The sequence below is a fragment of the Vicugna pacos genome, chromosome 25 (assembly GCF_048564905.1).
Source record: "Vicugna pacos chromosome 25, VicPac4, whole genome shotgun sequence".
In the NCBI taxonomy this organism is placed as follows: domain Eukaryota; kingdom Metazoa; phylum Chordata; class Mammalia; order Artiodactyla; family Camelidae; genus Vicugna; species Vicugna pacos.
The window spans coordinates 36,052,100-36,067,779 of NC_133011.1; the positions used below are offsets into that span (position 1 = coordinate 36,052,100).

The following is a 15,680-nucleotide window of genomic DNA, read 5'->3' on the forward strand; positions in this document are numbered from 1 at the left end:
TCTGGGAAACCGCCTTCTAAGTGAAGCAGAGGGTGGAGGGAATCCGCTCTGGTGACCCACGTGTTCATTGCAGGCACAGTCATCTGCCCTGGCACAATGCACGGCATCCGTGATCTCCGCAGCTGGGCAGAGGACCAGGGAGGCTGAGCGCCCCGGCTGGGGAAAGATTTGTTGGAAAGTTAAATGCCTAACAGTCTACTTGCAAGGGCTTTTGTTCTCTTGCATTCAGATGTTCTCAGATTCCATGGTTTCAGACACCCAACAAAGGCTTCCCAGGCAGGTGCACTGCACCGGGCACACCCAGGTGAGTTGGTCAGAAGCACGCCTGCCCTGGCAGAGCAGACAAGCTGAAGTCCCCCTTCTCTGGTTAACCATCAGCCTAGTGGCTAATGACCGGGGGCGGAGCTGGCATCGGGCTTGATCGAGTTAAAACTCCAGCTTGGTCTCTGCCCAGCTGTGTGACTTTAGAGACATAACTTAACCTCTCTCTGTCTCAGTTTCTTCAGCTTAAAAGGAAGTGGGAAGCAGTGGTGGGAACTGACAGAGTCCAGGTGCATTCACGGCTTCACAGAGCACCTTGGTGCAGAGCACGTGTTCCAAAATGTGACTTCAAGTGACCAGCAGCACCCTTTCCACACTGTTGTGGGATTTACAAATTCTACTTACACCTTTTCCTCCCACACTCGGTCCCATAGCCCACTGAGGGTGGGGACTGAGTTGTGCGCATTTTAGCCACCGCAGCCCACAGAGGCCAGCATGCGGGAGGGGCTAAATAAATGACTGGCAGATGGATAAATAAACACTGATGCCCTTACCTGAGGAGGCGGAGCTCTGGACACAGGGGACTCCTAAAGGCGGCATCTCTCTGCCACGTGGCCATTCCTGCCCCAGGCAGTGGAACAGCCCCACTCCTCTCAGGGAGAAGAAAGAGGGTGTGGGGTGTCCCTGCAGGGAGAAAGGGATTCTCTGGATTTTGAGTCACTGGATTCCTGATCTTCAGTGAAAAATCTGCCAGATCCTGAGCACTGATAAGGATGACGGTTACTTTTATGTGTCAATTTGGCCAATCCACGGTACCCAGATCCCGGTCAAACATTATTCTAGAAGTTTCTGTGAAGGTATGTTTCAGATGAGATTAACATGTACATCATTAGACTCCGGGTAAAGCAGATTACCCTCCGAAATAGGGGTGGGCCTCCCCCGATCAGCTGAAGGTCGTAGAAGATAAAGACTGACCCGCAGCACTGGCTGCCCTCCCCGCTCTAGAAGGACTTCGGCCATTTGGTCAGCAGACCGCCTTGGGACTCAAGCTGTAACTCTTCCCTGGGCCCCTAGGCTGTCAGTCTGACCTGCAGATTTTAGACTTGCCAGACTCCACATTCACGTGAGAGAATTCCTTGAAACAACAACAACAACAAAAAAAGCGTAAATACAAAACAGAAATAGACTCACAGACATAGAATACAAACTTGTGGTTGCCAAGGGGGTGGGGGGTGGGAAGGGATAGACGGGATTTCAAAATTGTAGAACAGATAAACAAGATTATGCTGTAGAGCACAGGGAAATATACACACGATCTTATGGCAGCTCACAGAGAAAGGAATGTGACAATGAATATATATATGTTCGTGTATAACTGAAAAATTGTGCTCTACACTGGAATTTGACACAACATTGTAAAATGATTATAAATCAATAAAAAATGTTTAAAAAATGAATCAATCACACACACACACACATATGTACATTTATGATCCTATTTCTTATTACCCCATTGATTCTGTATTCTCTTGAGAATCTAAACTAATACATCAAGCGTGTGCCAAGTGTCTCCAATTGTACCAAGCAGTGTCAGAGGTGTCACAGTATAAAACAGCAGAGCAAAGACTGAAGGAGGCCATCCAATCCTCTGTCTAAACATGGAGGAACTGAGACCCAGAGAGGGCAAGTATCTGGTTCAGGGTCACACAGCAGGTGGAGCAGAAGCTAAGAACGGGAAACATCTAAGACCCTCCATTCAATGTCCGACCCACAAGACAACACTGTAACATTCAATTTAATTATGTGCATGAACTCAAAGAAAAATAATACCAGAAGAGGGTTTTATCGAGCACTTTGGTGCCAAGCTCTACGCTCGAGGCTTTTATACGCTTATTTCATTTAATCTTCTCAGCCACCCTGGGAGGCAGGCATCAGAATCCTCTTTGACAGATAAGTCAAGAGCGGAGAGGAAAAACAGTTCGCCTAGGGCACAGCTGCTGGCTTGCGGGGAGGGGGCGGGGCGGGGGGAGAAGCTCCTGCTCCTACCCTGAATCTGAAGCTCTGCCTGCCTAACGGGCTGCAAGAAAGAGCGGGGCGGCAGGGCCAGAGGGGCCTGGGTCCGTGGGAAAGGGCGACCCTCCCCTCCCCGGGACTGTGCACCCACTCAGCTCATTTTGCTGTGAATCTCTCATTTCTGCAAATGTCTCTGCACCGAAAGGCTTATTTTGAAGGAACACCTGTTCTCTCAGCCTTCCGGCTGACGCTACAATCTGCACGGATTCCGAGGTTATTTGCTTAATGCTCTGGGCTTCTTGGGGGATTTGGATGCACGGCTCCCATGGGAGGCAGGGGAGTGGATTTCATCCTTCGCTTGGCAGCCCTGGCCTGGTGGGAGGGCACAGGGTGGGCACAGGGCTCTGTGCCAGCGTAACTGGATGGGACCCAAATGGAAAACGCACCGGAAAGGAATCAGGTCCTGAAAATAACCCACTGAGCTGAGCTCAGGAAGCAAGTTCACTGCGGAGCACCCACAAATGAGCTCTTTTATCTGACTCTTGTGAAAGACAGGGATGTTTCTTTGATATGCACCTTTTTCCTCCAAAATAGCCAAGAAGAGAATGGGGGGCAAAACTATACTGTCTCATGCTCCTGCTGTGAGTCCATCTCTGCACTGCTTTTACATACGTTAACTCCTGAAATCCTCTCTAAAATATAGGCATTATCCCATTTTAGAGTGGAGGAGCCTGAATTTCCACAGGGTGGAGAGAGTCCCCCATGTCACAGCGTATGGAGCAGAGCAGGTGTCTGAAGCCAGAATCTTCTCTCTGACTCATCAAAGGTAGAGGTCTGGCTGGGTCGTGTTCAGCATCCTCAGATGGAACAGAACTGATGAGCCAGAATGACCTACAAGGTTCCCCACCCCACCCCACCCCAGTCTCCAAAGGCAGCCCCTCTGGGCACCCACGTGTCTACGGAGATGCCCTCACTCTCCTGCCCTCCCCACTTCCGGTCTGCCGCCCTGTAAGGCAAGGAATGCCTGGGCGGCTCAGATCTCTCACTGCTCAGAGTTCTGCATGAACACGATCGTGCAATTGTATCAGCCATTTATCCAACACACATTTCTTGAGCACTAAGTCTGTGTACCAAGCACGGTGCTGGGCCCTGGGCATGTGGTGCTGAAGACAACAGCCTCTGTCCCTCGCTGCTCGGAGCCCAATGGAGGAGAGACAGAGATGCCTAGAGCTGACTGTGCAGAAAGCATTTGGGAGAGAGCACTTCTTCCTAGGGAATCAGAGAGGGCTCCCCAGAGGCAGTGGCACCTGAATGAAGCATTGGAGGATGGTCAGAAAGGCATGCGTGACAGTCCCCTCTAGGAAGACACCATATTAACATCCTCACATGCTCGTGTGGCCCCAGCAAAGGCCCTCGTCTTGGATGCTCTGAATTGATTTACGGCCTCTGACGTCCCGTAATGTTTCATGCCACGTTGGGAAAACACACTGACCTGGAGGTTTCCACGTGGATCTGGGGGTCTGGGGATGCTCTGGGGCCAGCACATGTCAGGGAATAAGAAGCAAGACTGGGTAGGGGGAGAGGCTGAGCTGGGACGTGGTCACAACAAAGGCTTCGGTCAACCCCTGGGAAGTCTGGAACAGGGATGAACCTGCAGGGGTCAGGGGTGACGGAGAAGACGCACACAGCATCCCCCGATGATGGAGGAGGATGCTTGGCCCTGGGGATGCAGAGGAGCAGGAAGTCCCTGGCTTCTATCCCTCCCCACACCCACCCCGGAGCCCTGAAGCCATCTGTGCTCTGGAGGTGACATGGAAACCACCACCCCTGCCGGCTGTAGTCCACTCCCTGTTTCTGTCGCCAGGCCCTTTATCGAAGCTGAGGACACTGGTTCCTAGATGCTCTGTGGTGGCCCAGGGTCCTGCATCCACAGGAGTCCACCTCAAAGCAGTGCTCTTCGCTCATAGTCTGTTGCTTCCTGGGCACAGAGCCCCGCCCCGAGTTCAGGTCTCCTGCTCCTCGGGAGGAACTTGGCAGCCTTCTCCTTAGCCCCCGCAGTGAGAACATGTGACACAGCAGCATGGACCAGGTGGAGGGACACTTGACTGGGACAGCTTTTTCCACCAGACCTCCTGGCTGGGTCTCACAGGTGATGTCCCAGGAGAGCAAGCCGAGCAGAGGACCCGCCACGCTGGAGGGTCTGGGGACGGGACATGGCTGCACAGGGAGATGCAGCACCTCGGTGGGGGGCTGGCTGAGTGGACGGCCTTTCCCACTTACGACACCTGCTGCATGATGGTTAGCTGTGTGCGCCAACTTGGTATTTGGTTAAACATTATTCTGGGTGTGCCTGGGAGGGTGTTTATGGATGAGATTAACCTTTGAAATAGTGGAATGAGTGAAGCAAACTGCCCTCCCCTGTGTGGCGGGCACTCCCAATCCACCGGAGGTCTGAGTAGAACAAAAAGGCTGAGTGAAAAAGGGTTTCCTTTCTGTCCTTCTTTGCACTGAGACGTCAGTTTTCTCCAGCCTTAAAACTCAGACTCAGATAGACGCTTACACCACTGTCTTGCCCAGGTCTCCAGGGGAGCAGACACGGTGTAGAACCTCTCAGCCACCATCATCGTATCGGCCAACTTCTTGTAACACATTTTTAGTGTAGATAAATCATTTAAATTTATCTTAAAAGATTTAATACAGATATAAGGGAAACACACACACACGTATCTTCTATCTATCTATCTCTTATTGATTCTGTTTCACTGGAGAATCCAAACAAATGGAGTCTGGTTCTTTCTGAGCAGGCTCCTAACAATAACAATTATGTACCAGCTCAGGAGAAACATGGACAGAGTAATGCTATGTGTGCCAAAGCCCCGAGCATCACAGAAGAGTGACAACAGGTGTTTCTTGGGAAGAAGGATCGAGGGGAGGAACAGGATATGCATATTCACTGAGCGCCTACTGAGTACCCAGTACTAGTCTGGGGACTTTACAGCCATTACAGCAATGGATACGCATGTTACCGGGGGAGGTTGTAAGCATTAGCAACCCCACTCTACAGGTGGGAAAACTGAGGCTCTGAGAAGTGAGCAAATGAAGGGTGGAGCTGTGTTTTTAAATGAGCTCAGTGCAGATGGGCTTCTGAGGTGACACACAGTCCAGAGGACGCCCTTTACATCATGTCCCATGACCTCCATGGAACCATATTCTTCAAGGGACCATACAGAAGAGGTGTCGTGTGAAGACGCTATGCCCCGCATCTACCCAGGGGCCTGGCATTAGGCATACATTTGATAAATGTAACCATAACTAAAAGAAGGAATGGATGGACAGATTCTCTCCATGGGACATTTGAAAGGAGCGGAAATCTCATAGAACATACACAGCCTGGAAAGTGAGATTTGCGAGTCTCGGGGCCACCGCCCCAGCACAGACATTACCTCTGAGGAAGTCGGCTTGCAGTATCCGGCTCCAAAGACCAGGTTTTCCAGGGAAAGGCTAGACTGTTCTGGTCCCGTGTCTGGGCCGCCTCTACCCAGCCAGGAGCCTCTTCCTGGACGAGTAAAGCTGAAAAGAAGGGAATTGAAAGAACTGAAAATGTATATAATTTTTCTAAAAGGACATTAAGAAAATGATGGGGCCGTGCAGTCAGCCCCCTGGACGGCGTTATTGGGGAGCCCATGAGACAAGTCATTTAGAAGGCGTAGCTCACCCCTCAGGGGTGCCGGGTGGGACAGTTTTGGATGCCACCATGACACACACGTGGGTGCAATTGGCATGTGAACCCGGGGGCCAAGGATGACACACATCCCACTGTGTGTGCCAGGAAATACTCCTAATGCCAACGGCATGCCTGCTGAGACACAGCGAGGCAGAGCTCCAAGGTCACGTAACCACACGGGCGGACGGCCTGGGCTTCCGTCCAGGCGGGCAAGGGGACGTCCCAGTCCCGCCTCTGCTCCTTTCTTTGGCACAACCTGGAGTGAGACTCTAACCTCTGTCCCCTCCGCGAACCTCCGTTCTGCAGGAGAACGTAAACCAGCGTCCACGGCCATGACCCTCGCGAGAGTCTAGAGGGATCGTGGACTCAAAGGCTGTCATGATGGACGAGGCACTTGCTGTGCCGGTGCTGGCTGCAAATACTGTAATCTGTCCCACAGACAGAAACTCGGACCCTGCCCAGCTCTGCACGCCCTCACAGGACCCCCTGGCGTGGTGTGAGGGCAACCATCCTCTGTAGGATCAGAGGATGTCAGAAAAGCCGTGTGATCTGAACTCATCCCACCTGGGTTTATGATAATCTCCCTCTCCTTTAATCTTTCTGATTTTCACCAACTGACATGTCGGCAAAGTCTACTTGAACTCGTTTTTCCCTTTCTTTCAGACCCCTCTATAAAACACCCTGGTGGTTAACTGCCTTATACTGTGAATGCTATTTGACAGGCCTGTGTTATTCCTCCAGGGAGAGTCACAGCCTCTGATGGCAAGGAGGGTCCTGATTAACACACAGCCTCAGAGGGCACTGTCTCCATCAGAGGTGCCCAGGAAATACCTGTGGAAGGACTTAATTCAAGAGACCCACATTCCAGATTAAAATACGGACAGGGAAATAAAGCTCCCATTACATTCTGGTTTAACCCACTTATTCAAATACTTATCAGGCTGATGCCGTGTGTCAGGCAGCATGTTAGGCGATACGGGGGCAAGGCGGTTAAGGTATGGTCCTTATTGTAAAGGCATTTGGGTCTAGAGAGGGGGGTGGAGTAAACTCAGGCCAGGGAGCGCAGGAGGGCAGTTTATAAACCAGACTGAGTGAAAGGGATGAACAGTTAAAGATGACACATAATCAGAGCATGTTTGGCCCAGGGTTTAAGAGGCAGCCGACGGAGCTGGGCTGCCAGGGTTGAAATTTCAGCGCAGTGTCCTTAAGCTCCGTGGGGAAAGTTTTAAACCTCCCAGTGCCTGTCTTCTCGTAAGTCGGAAGGCTTGATACCAGCACCTGAACAGCGGCTTTGCTGTGAAGATTCCCTGAGCTGGGCCAAGTGCGCCTTCCAGCGCAGTGTCTGGCAAACAGTAACAATTCAATAAACGCGGGTAGTTATTGTCAATAATACCACAAAACAATACAACCGAATCTAGCCATTGTTAGATTTATATAGTTGCTGTTGATAACACCACAAACACAGTCTGGTAGAACAGAATCAATACTCGGATTTGTTTAGCACTGAGATTTGAAGGAAGTCTGCAGCTTAGCTCGAAGGTGGAGAAAAGGAACCGGCAGGAGAAACGCAGACCACGTGTGTGAGCGGCGACGCTCGGCGCGCGGGCAGGGGCAGACTGCAAACTGGTAGCTAAAAGAACTCGTTATTTGACTCAAGTGTGGCCTTGACTAGCTGAATCCCTCAAGCGAAGTCCGTAGGCCCCACGTGAGGGTTAAGCACTGAAGGTTAGACAGACATGAGCCTGTTTCAGGGGAGGCGAAGGATCTTTGGAGGTTAAACTTCAATTTCACACCTGCTGCTTCTTGACTGGGCTTAACAGAGGCTGCTGAAACTGCTTTTCTGGAAAAAACTGGAGCTGGCCCTATCTGACAGGTATTTCCCATAACCTTAAAGGTTCCCTTTGTTCCCAGCCACTGCGAGTGAATTAATAGAAATCCTTCCTGCAGAATCCAGAGAACAGAAGACAGGTCTATTTTTACCCCCATCCCTGGAGAAGCCGAAACTCTGATGGTGAATTACTAACTGAGCTCCTCTCCGGCAAGGTTGCCACAGATAGACTTGCAAAGGACTGTTTCTGTCAGAAGGTTAAACTTTCTACGGAGAGGATCTGAAACGGCCCCATTAGCAAGCGGAGCCCAGGACGGAATCCAGCAGACGGGCACCGTGGCTGGCGAGGGCCTCCAGGACCAGCACCTCCTGTCACGTCTCCTGGCCCGCATCTCATCTCCTTCTCGCTGACCTCTGCAGAGGACGGGGACAGTGACCCCTGCCCAACAGTGAGTGGGGACTGGAGTCTCCCCACAGGCACTTCAGCCCCCCGCACTGAGAAGCGTCCTGTAAAGGGACACTGGGAGAGTTCCCTTCCAGAGCTCAGTGCTGCAAGATTCCATCCCAAAATACCCCTTTGCACACGTGAGCCCACGTGCATGTGGACGGTTCTGAAGTGAGCTGATGCACACATCTGGCCGTGCCAGGTACGTATGTGAAGACATCTGAGCACAGGACAATGTGCTAACTGTTGTCAGCTCTGTGCCCCCAGCTGCAGAATTCCTAAGACGTCAGGGCTTCATGGGGCCGTGGAGACGCTCTGGGACCATTCACTGAAAGGGAGAGCACGGGGCCACTCAGGTGGTCCTGCACTCGAACAAACAGCCACTGGAGGAGGGGGGAGCAAACCGCATGCCTGGCACTGTCCACAAGTGAGAGTCACTAAAACCTTATGTGCACAGAACCCTTTGTGCTCCTGTTTTAGAGATGAAGACTGTATCTCAGGGATGTTAAGTGAGTCCTTAAATAAGGCGCAGCTGGAATAAAAGCCAGGCCACGTACAGTCTCCAGGTCTCATCAGCAGTTTGCAGGTTTTCAGCCCCGAGGTTCCCTACCCATGTCCTCTTAACCCCAGGCGCCCTCCCCACGTCCCTGCCCACCTCGGCCCTGCCCGGCTCGAGGCTCAGAGCTGACATCTTGCGCCTGGGAGAAGCTCCCCTGGTCTGTCCTGAACTCTCCCCACCAGCTCTCAGCACCTCAGCCACACCCAAGACTAAAGCATAACGAGAAACTAAAGCTGCTCCCACACTGCAGGGCCTGTCGCCTCATACCTGATCAGGGGCTGCTGCAGAGCCACCAGGGCAGCGTGGACAGTCACCGAGATCACAGACAGGTGGAAATAGTCGAACATGACGGGGACCTGGTGGTGCAGACCCCTCCGGGGGTGGAAGTGCAGCCGGAGCGCACGGCTGCTGATCACGGGCACCCCGGCCACGTCCCTCAGCCTGGAAGGCAAGCGAGTGAGCTCAGTGAGTGGGGGCGGGCGGGCCTGGCTGTCACCCGGCAGGGCCATCGCAGCCTTGCTCAGGCACAACCCCCATGCCCACATCAGCCTGTTCAACCCCTGCAGATACTCTGCCAGGTAGACATCGCTTTCCCGTGATTGGCAAATGACGAAATGGAGGCTCAGAGAGGGAAAAAGAACTCACAGGACCTTACACCGAGTTGGGACACACACTCTGTGATCACCAACACCAAACTCAACTGTCAGTGATGGAGAGATGCCAGGACGCTCTCCCAGGCTCAACAGGGAAGCCCTCCTGGGCCCCAGCTCCCCGCTTGCTCTTGTATTTCCCCCAGACAACCGCACAGCACTTCCCTTGTCTCTCTGTGTTTCCTGCTAGACTCCTACCTCTCAAGGGCAAGAACTGTGACTAATTCATTTTTGTACCCCTAACTCCAAGCACAGAATGAGGCAGGCTGTAGAAATCAGTCAAGTACTTGCTTATTACAAGGAAGAACTGACTGAACGAACAAATGAGCGCCCCTCCCCCTCAAAGAGGAATGCTTAAAGTGGGAACGGTTTCATCAAGACCCCCCCCGCCCTAGCGTGTGTGTCTGATTCCTGAGAGAGACGCCAAATGGCAGACAAAGTCGACCAGAATCTTTGGTTATAAAAATGGGGTTAATTTTCTCTAAATAAAAGCCATCCAGTGCTCATGTCCAGCTCTGCACACCCATCACTCAGGTGGCCTGGGTGTCCCTCAACCAGAGCACTGGAGAAACCCGGACGGAGCATCTTCCGTGAGCAGAGAGGAGAGCTGAGAAGACGTTCAGGGCAGAAACTTCCTCGTCCTCCCACAGATGAGAAAAGAGACACAGCAAGAAGAAGGAAAGGGGGGCAAGCCCCCAAGAGCCCTCCTAAGGGGTTTTTTTCCTAGAAGCCCTTGTTGCTTAGAGCCTGGATACAAATGAATGGCAGATGAAAGAGCCGATTACGTCGGGGGAGCCCGGTGTGATTCCACAAACAGCCCACAGACAATGGCCGCCTCTCTTTCCGGGAAGAAACGTGATGAAGAGGGACCGTGGGGTGTACCCGAGTTTCAGCGAGTCCTTGACATTAGCACTCACTTCAGTTCTGACAACCATTACTGAGGCCTTCCTATGAACCGAACATGGTGCTTTTGCCCTTAATGCAAATGACAATCACAGAGGTATTAACTGCTGTTACTCATTTCTAGACGGGAAGCAAAGCCAACAGCAGTTAATTGACTTGTTCAAAGTCAGGAGGCAAAACCGAAACGCTCGGCCCAGGTCTGTCTGGCCGCACAGTTTGTTCTGCTTCAAACCCATCAGACGCAGGCTCCTGTGAATCCTAGGAACAGCCTCAGGGGTTGTTGCTTGAGCAACAGGGGGTGAAACACGTGTCAGGGTAGCAAAGATGTCCAAAATGTTAACAAGAATTTAAGCCACTTTAATAGGAGTGAAGAATTCAGAATGAGGGAGGTGATAGCTCTTTGTTGCTCAGGAATGAATAGAGCTAATAAATGGAGATGAAACTCAGTTTGGGGGAGGAGGTCTCAATTAGAAAAAAAAAAGAGAGAGAGAAACCAGACAGCATTGAGAGGAGAATGTCTGGGTTTCTAGAAAAGGAACTAAAACAAACAAACAAACAAATCAAACTAACAAAAAACACAAAATACGAGGAGAGTCTCAGTGTTTAAATGGAGATGAAAAGATGGCTTAAAGCATCTTGTTTATCTGAATCACCATCCAGACTGAGAATCTATGAGTGGCTGCAAGGAGCTGAGGGCAACTGAAGAAAGGCACACAAGCATGACTTGTTCCTTGAAGTAAAGAGGAATTTCCGGACAGGCAGACCTGTCCAGGCACAGAACAAAGATGATGGGGAGGTGTGAGCCCCCGTCCCTGTGTAAACACACGCTCATGGGGCTTTGCAGAGCAGCAGGTTCACATGTGAGGGAAGGCTCGAGCAGGGTTCCTCACCCTCAGTGATACTGACCTTGCGGACCAAATAAGTTTGTTGGGTGGGGTGCAGTCCTGTGCATCGTGGGATATTCCGCAGCATCTGTGGACTCTATCCACGAGATGCCAGTAGCACCCACCCCTCAGTGTAACAGTCAAAACTGTCTCCAGAAATGGCCACATTTCCCTGGGGAACAGGGTCGTCCCAGCCACATCGAGAGCCACTGGACGAGATGGACATGAAGAGCCTTTTCACCGCGATACTAGATCCACATTCTCTATTTTGATCCCGCTCAGGATTACACGGCTCCAAAGAAGCTGACCGCTTGGGTCATGTTCCAAAGCCCAAAGTTTACCCCCAGGATCTGCTACAGATGCCTTGTCATCCTTAAACCCAATTTATGAAAATGAAAAAATATGATGTTTTCAATTCCTCCCCAGCCTCTGGCTTCCTGTTCCTGTTAGCTAATCTCATACTGCATGAAAACGCACAGCTCTGATTGTTATTAAATGCTTTGCACCGTAGGAAGTGACACAAAGAAGCCTGGCCCCCCGTGCATCTAGGAAGCCACGAAGAGGAAGAAGACATCGATCCCATAAGGCCAGGCCCCTGACCTGGCATCACCTCTCTTTAATCTTCATAACAGACCTAGGAGGTACAGGATCTGAAACAATGTCCAGTTATAAATAAGGCTGCTGAGATGTAGAAAAGTGCAGGGATGGGCCCAGCGTCTCACAGTCAAGGATCACAGGCCTGTTGCTGAATTTTGTACACTTTGTCTGGGCCAATCTCTTGGATCCAGCTCCTCCACTGACCACTGTTTTGATGGTAAGAAGGTCACATTCCTTGTGTCCACCATAACTTATCACTGAGGCTGCCTGGAGGGCTGGGTGGGGAGTGACTTCTAGGCTGTTTGGGATTAATGGCAGGGTTCTGTGAGCAAATGGAAATGTCTATTGTGGAGCTATGGATGAACGCCTCTGAGGGAAGTGGGCATAGGGAGATAGGACAGGAGGTGTTAATAAAATTAATAAAATGAGTGAGCAATAGAAATCTCAGATGGTTGAGGGGAAATATGAGAACCACAGAGGCAGGGACTTCACTTCTGAGTTTATAGGTTAGAAAGAAGCTCAGCCTCTTGAGGGGCTTCTGAGTCCAATATGGTGCTAGAACATCAAGTCTTGGGGATGGTGTGAGGAAGATAGGGTTTCTCAAGCATCCACCATCCCACCAAGAGGAAAGCAGAAGTGATGAGAGAAGTAGGTGGGCAGAGGGGCTTGGAGTCCAGATAAACACAAGAGTGAGTAATCTGCGGTGTTGAGCCCCAGACACAGTGGCAGGACCATGGACAGATCCCCCTGCCCACCCAGAGATGAGGCGTGACCATTCACATACACAACAGCAGATGTCTGTTCTCAAAGCACAGACACAATCAGGTCTCTGACATTTCAGTCCATCAGTGGTTCAGATCCCCTCTGATTCAACTTCCCATGTTATGAAAACTCCCACAGCAATCAGACACATCTCAGGGCTGGGACAGTCCTTGAGAGGGAAATGAAAGTGCTAACAGGGACTCTGAAATTTGAAGGGGCTGGGGAACCTTTCCACCCGCATTAGCCGACTGGCCACCTCATCTCCCATTCTCCACTGGAGAACATGGAGCACTTGCTGAAGAGGTTGTTTATAGAGATCAGAAGTGAGGATTAACTTGCAGAAAGTGGTCGGCATGTGCTGAGATTCTGCTAACAGAACAGATGAAAAGTGCCTCCATCTTCACTTTAAGCCCAATGAGGGGAGTCTTTACATGAGCCTACCCCATGTGCCCCAGAACACAGGTCCTGGTGCCCGTCCTGCAAAGGTCCTCAGGAGAGAGGGTGAGGGTGGCTGGGTTGGCTGAAGGAAGAGCGAGCAGCTTGGGCTAGAGCACCTCACCAGTGCAACATGAGGGTAAAAAGTGCTTTTGTCCAATATCCAAGGGCCAGATATGTGTTCCTTGGAGAAGAATCAGCCCAAAGAGCTTCCTGCGAGGAGTGAAGGACTCAACCGTAGGAGGCATCACTGTATCAGAGAGCTGCAGGGGCTGAGGGAGAGGGGGACTGCCACAGGGGTGTATCTGCAAGGAATGCACAAGAACACCCCAAGAGCAGAGAAAGCAGGATTCTGCACCTGCCCTGCGAGGAGTCGTGCTGGCAGCTGAACCCATCGCTTACAGCTCTTTGCCTCTTCTGCAAGCTCCTCCCTCCTCCTTGCGCCTGACCCTGCAAGGCCCACATGCCCCAGGGGGAAGGAGGCACGAAGCTCTACAAAGCCACTCAACATACCCTGTTGCTGCACTGGGGGTTCCCTACTCTGGGGCCAGGAGGTGGGGTGCAGCAGAGAAAGGGGGCAGTGCGAATGAGAAGAAGTTATAAATCGGATGAGAGTTTGGGGTTTGGGCAATACATTCGACTGAACTTTTTAATACCTGAAAAAAAAACATGACCATCTATTTATTACACGAAATAACACAGGAAGGCTCCATGACCTGATGGTTTACCCCGGGGGAGGAGGAGGAGGAGGCCTCAGAACAAGTTTAAAGGAAGCAGTTACGAGAAAAAAGAGCGCTGCTTCCGGCTGATTTAATCAGCAGGTTACACCCTAAATGGATTTCCAATTTTCAGAGAGTTGAAATACAATAGCGGATATTTAGTAGAAGGATGAGGATTCTGGCAGAATCTCCTTGATTCTGAAGGGGTCTTGAGGTTTGCAGCCACATAAGGTCATTAATCTAAAGACCTAATGAGTACTGCAATGGAGGGGTCAGACAGGAGAAGTTACCAGGTAACACATTCAGGAGGTCAGGGGTTTTCTGTGCAAGCCGCATTCGAGCTACCCGCCTAAACATGCATGCAGCTTGAAATGACCGCGTATTCCTTGCCCACATATCTGAGCACTGGAGGGACACTGCAGCTGATCAGGACCTGGGCTTCTGAGGAATGTTCGTGGCCAGGGGGATACCCCAGGTCTGGGGAAGGGCTGAGCAGAAGAAGGTGCACTATCACCACCCGAGGGCTCCAGGGCCACTCACTGCTGCTCGCTGTCCGTGAAGTGCAAGTCCACCTTGAGCTGGAAATCAACTTCACTTAGCGCCTCTTCCACCTAGAGGAGAAGCACAGTGTAAGGATTGCAGACGTCAAACCTAGTCCAAATGAAACAAAAAATAGCTGGTCTATTTCCCTAAGTTTAGAAAAAGAATCTCACCACCAAATGAATGGCATTTACGTGTAAAGCGGAATTCCGGCGCGTGTTCTATGGAATTCCGGTTGAAGAGGGTATCCGTATTACATGCAAATTAGAAGGAAGGGATTTCCGTAGTGAAATTTGGGGAAAAGCCAATTTGCAAAAAAAAAAAAAAAGTTAAGCAAGTTTTCTATTTCGTAGGACTTTTGAGGACCTTATTTCCCATACAGGTTTGATCTGGAATCCTTTTAAGCAGGAGTGAAGCGTTCCATGGCACCGGCTTTGGAAAGGGTGGAGCAGCGAATCTGCATAGAGGAAACCCCACATCGCCAGAGATGGGATAACGGTGCAGGTGAGGTTACTTCAGGCACCTTCACCTCCTCTCCTTCAGGTTCACCGAGGAGAAAGCTTTATGCTCAGGGAAGTGAAGTCATTTCCCAAGATGGCTCAGCTGCACAAAGAAAGCTTGTCCTTCATTTCTGTCCTGAGATCCATTGCCTTTAACCATTTATGCTTCAAGATCTTCAGCATTTCATGTCCTACCCATGGCTATTTCCATTTTTAGCTTTTTTAAAAAAATCTGTTTTCATTCATTAGCACGGGAATTTATTGTTCCACCTGCCAGCTTCTCACGTGCATCTAAAAGACGGTAGCCCCCAGTCTTCCTTCCTGCACTAAACACATCACCGCCACCTCCAGGGGAGGCACTTGCTAAATTCCAGAACTCGCTTCTGCCCCTAACTCCGGAAACCCAGGTAAGTAACTGCCCCCCTGTGACAGGACATCGTCTCCTCCCCACTCCCAGGCTGGACGCACCTCTTCTCCTATGTAATACACAAAACGCTGTTTCGTCCATCTTAACATTCGATGCTTCCTATAAAATTGTTTCAGGTTTATAACCTGACAGCCCATGAGATAAATATGATCTGCAGCCATGTTTCGTTTAGTCCTCATAGTATTTTTTTTAATGTTTTAAACAAGGAGCAAACATGTGAAAATCAGGCAATTTCACATTCCTACTGCAGGTTTCCAGCTTCTGAAAAAACAGGCCCTGCATCTGGCCATGCTGTACTGGCATTCCAAAGCTGCATTTGAATCGGGCTCATGAGACTCAGTGACAATACCCATCCGGCCTGTGGCTAAATCCCCCTGGCCCTCTCCTGCCTAGTGTCCCTGCAATCTGGTGTCATTAAGGAGAGACTAGTCTT

At 50.9% G+C, this 15,680-nt stretch overlaps 1 protein-coding gene across 10 annotated transcripts in view; it reads right to left on the bottom strand.

Moving 5' to 3' along the window:
* The window catches only part of FAM135B (family with sequence similarity 135 member B), a 228,955-nt gene that overhangs the window by 62,659 nt on the left and 150,616 nt on the right, over nucleotides 1-15,680 (bottom strand). For all 10 annotated transcript variants that reach the window (XR_012064254.1, XM_072949761.1, XM_006211158.4 and 7 more), the window contains 3 exons: nucleotides 14,321-14,391; nucleotides 9,098-9,271; nucleotides 5,718-5,844 (listed from right to left, as the gene is read on the bottom strand). Coding sequence is in view for 9 of the 10 variants with exons in the window: in XM_072949761.1 (XP_072805862.1) it covers nucleotides 5,718-5,844; nucleotides 9,098-9,271; nucleotides 14,321-14,391 (372 nt within the window). In the remaining variant the exon portion in view is untranslated. The remainder of the gene's footprint in view (nucleotides 1-5,717; nucleotides 5,845-9,097; nucleotides 9,272-14,320; nucleotides 14,392-15,680) is intronic.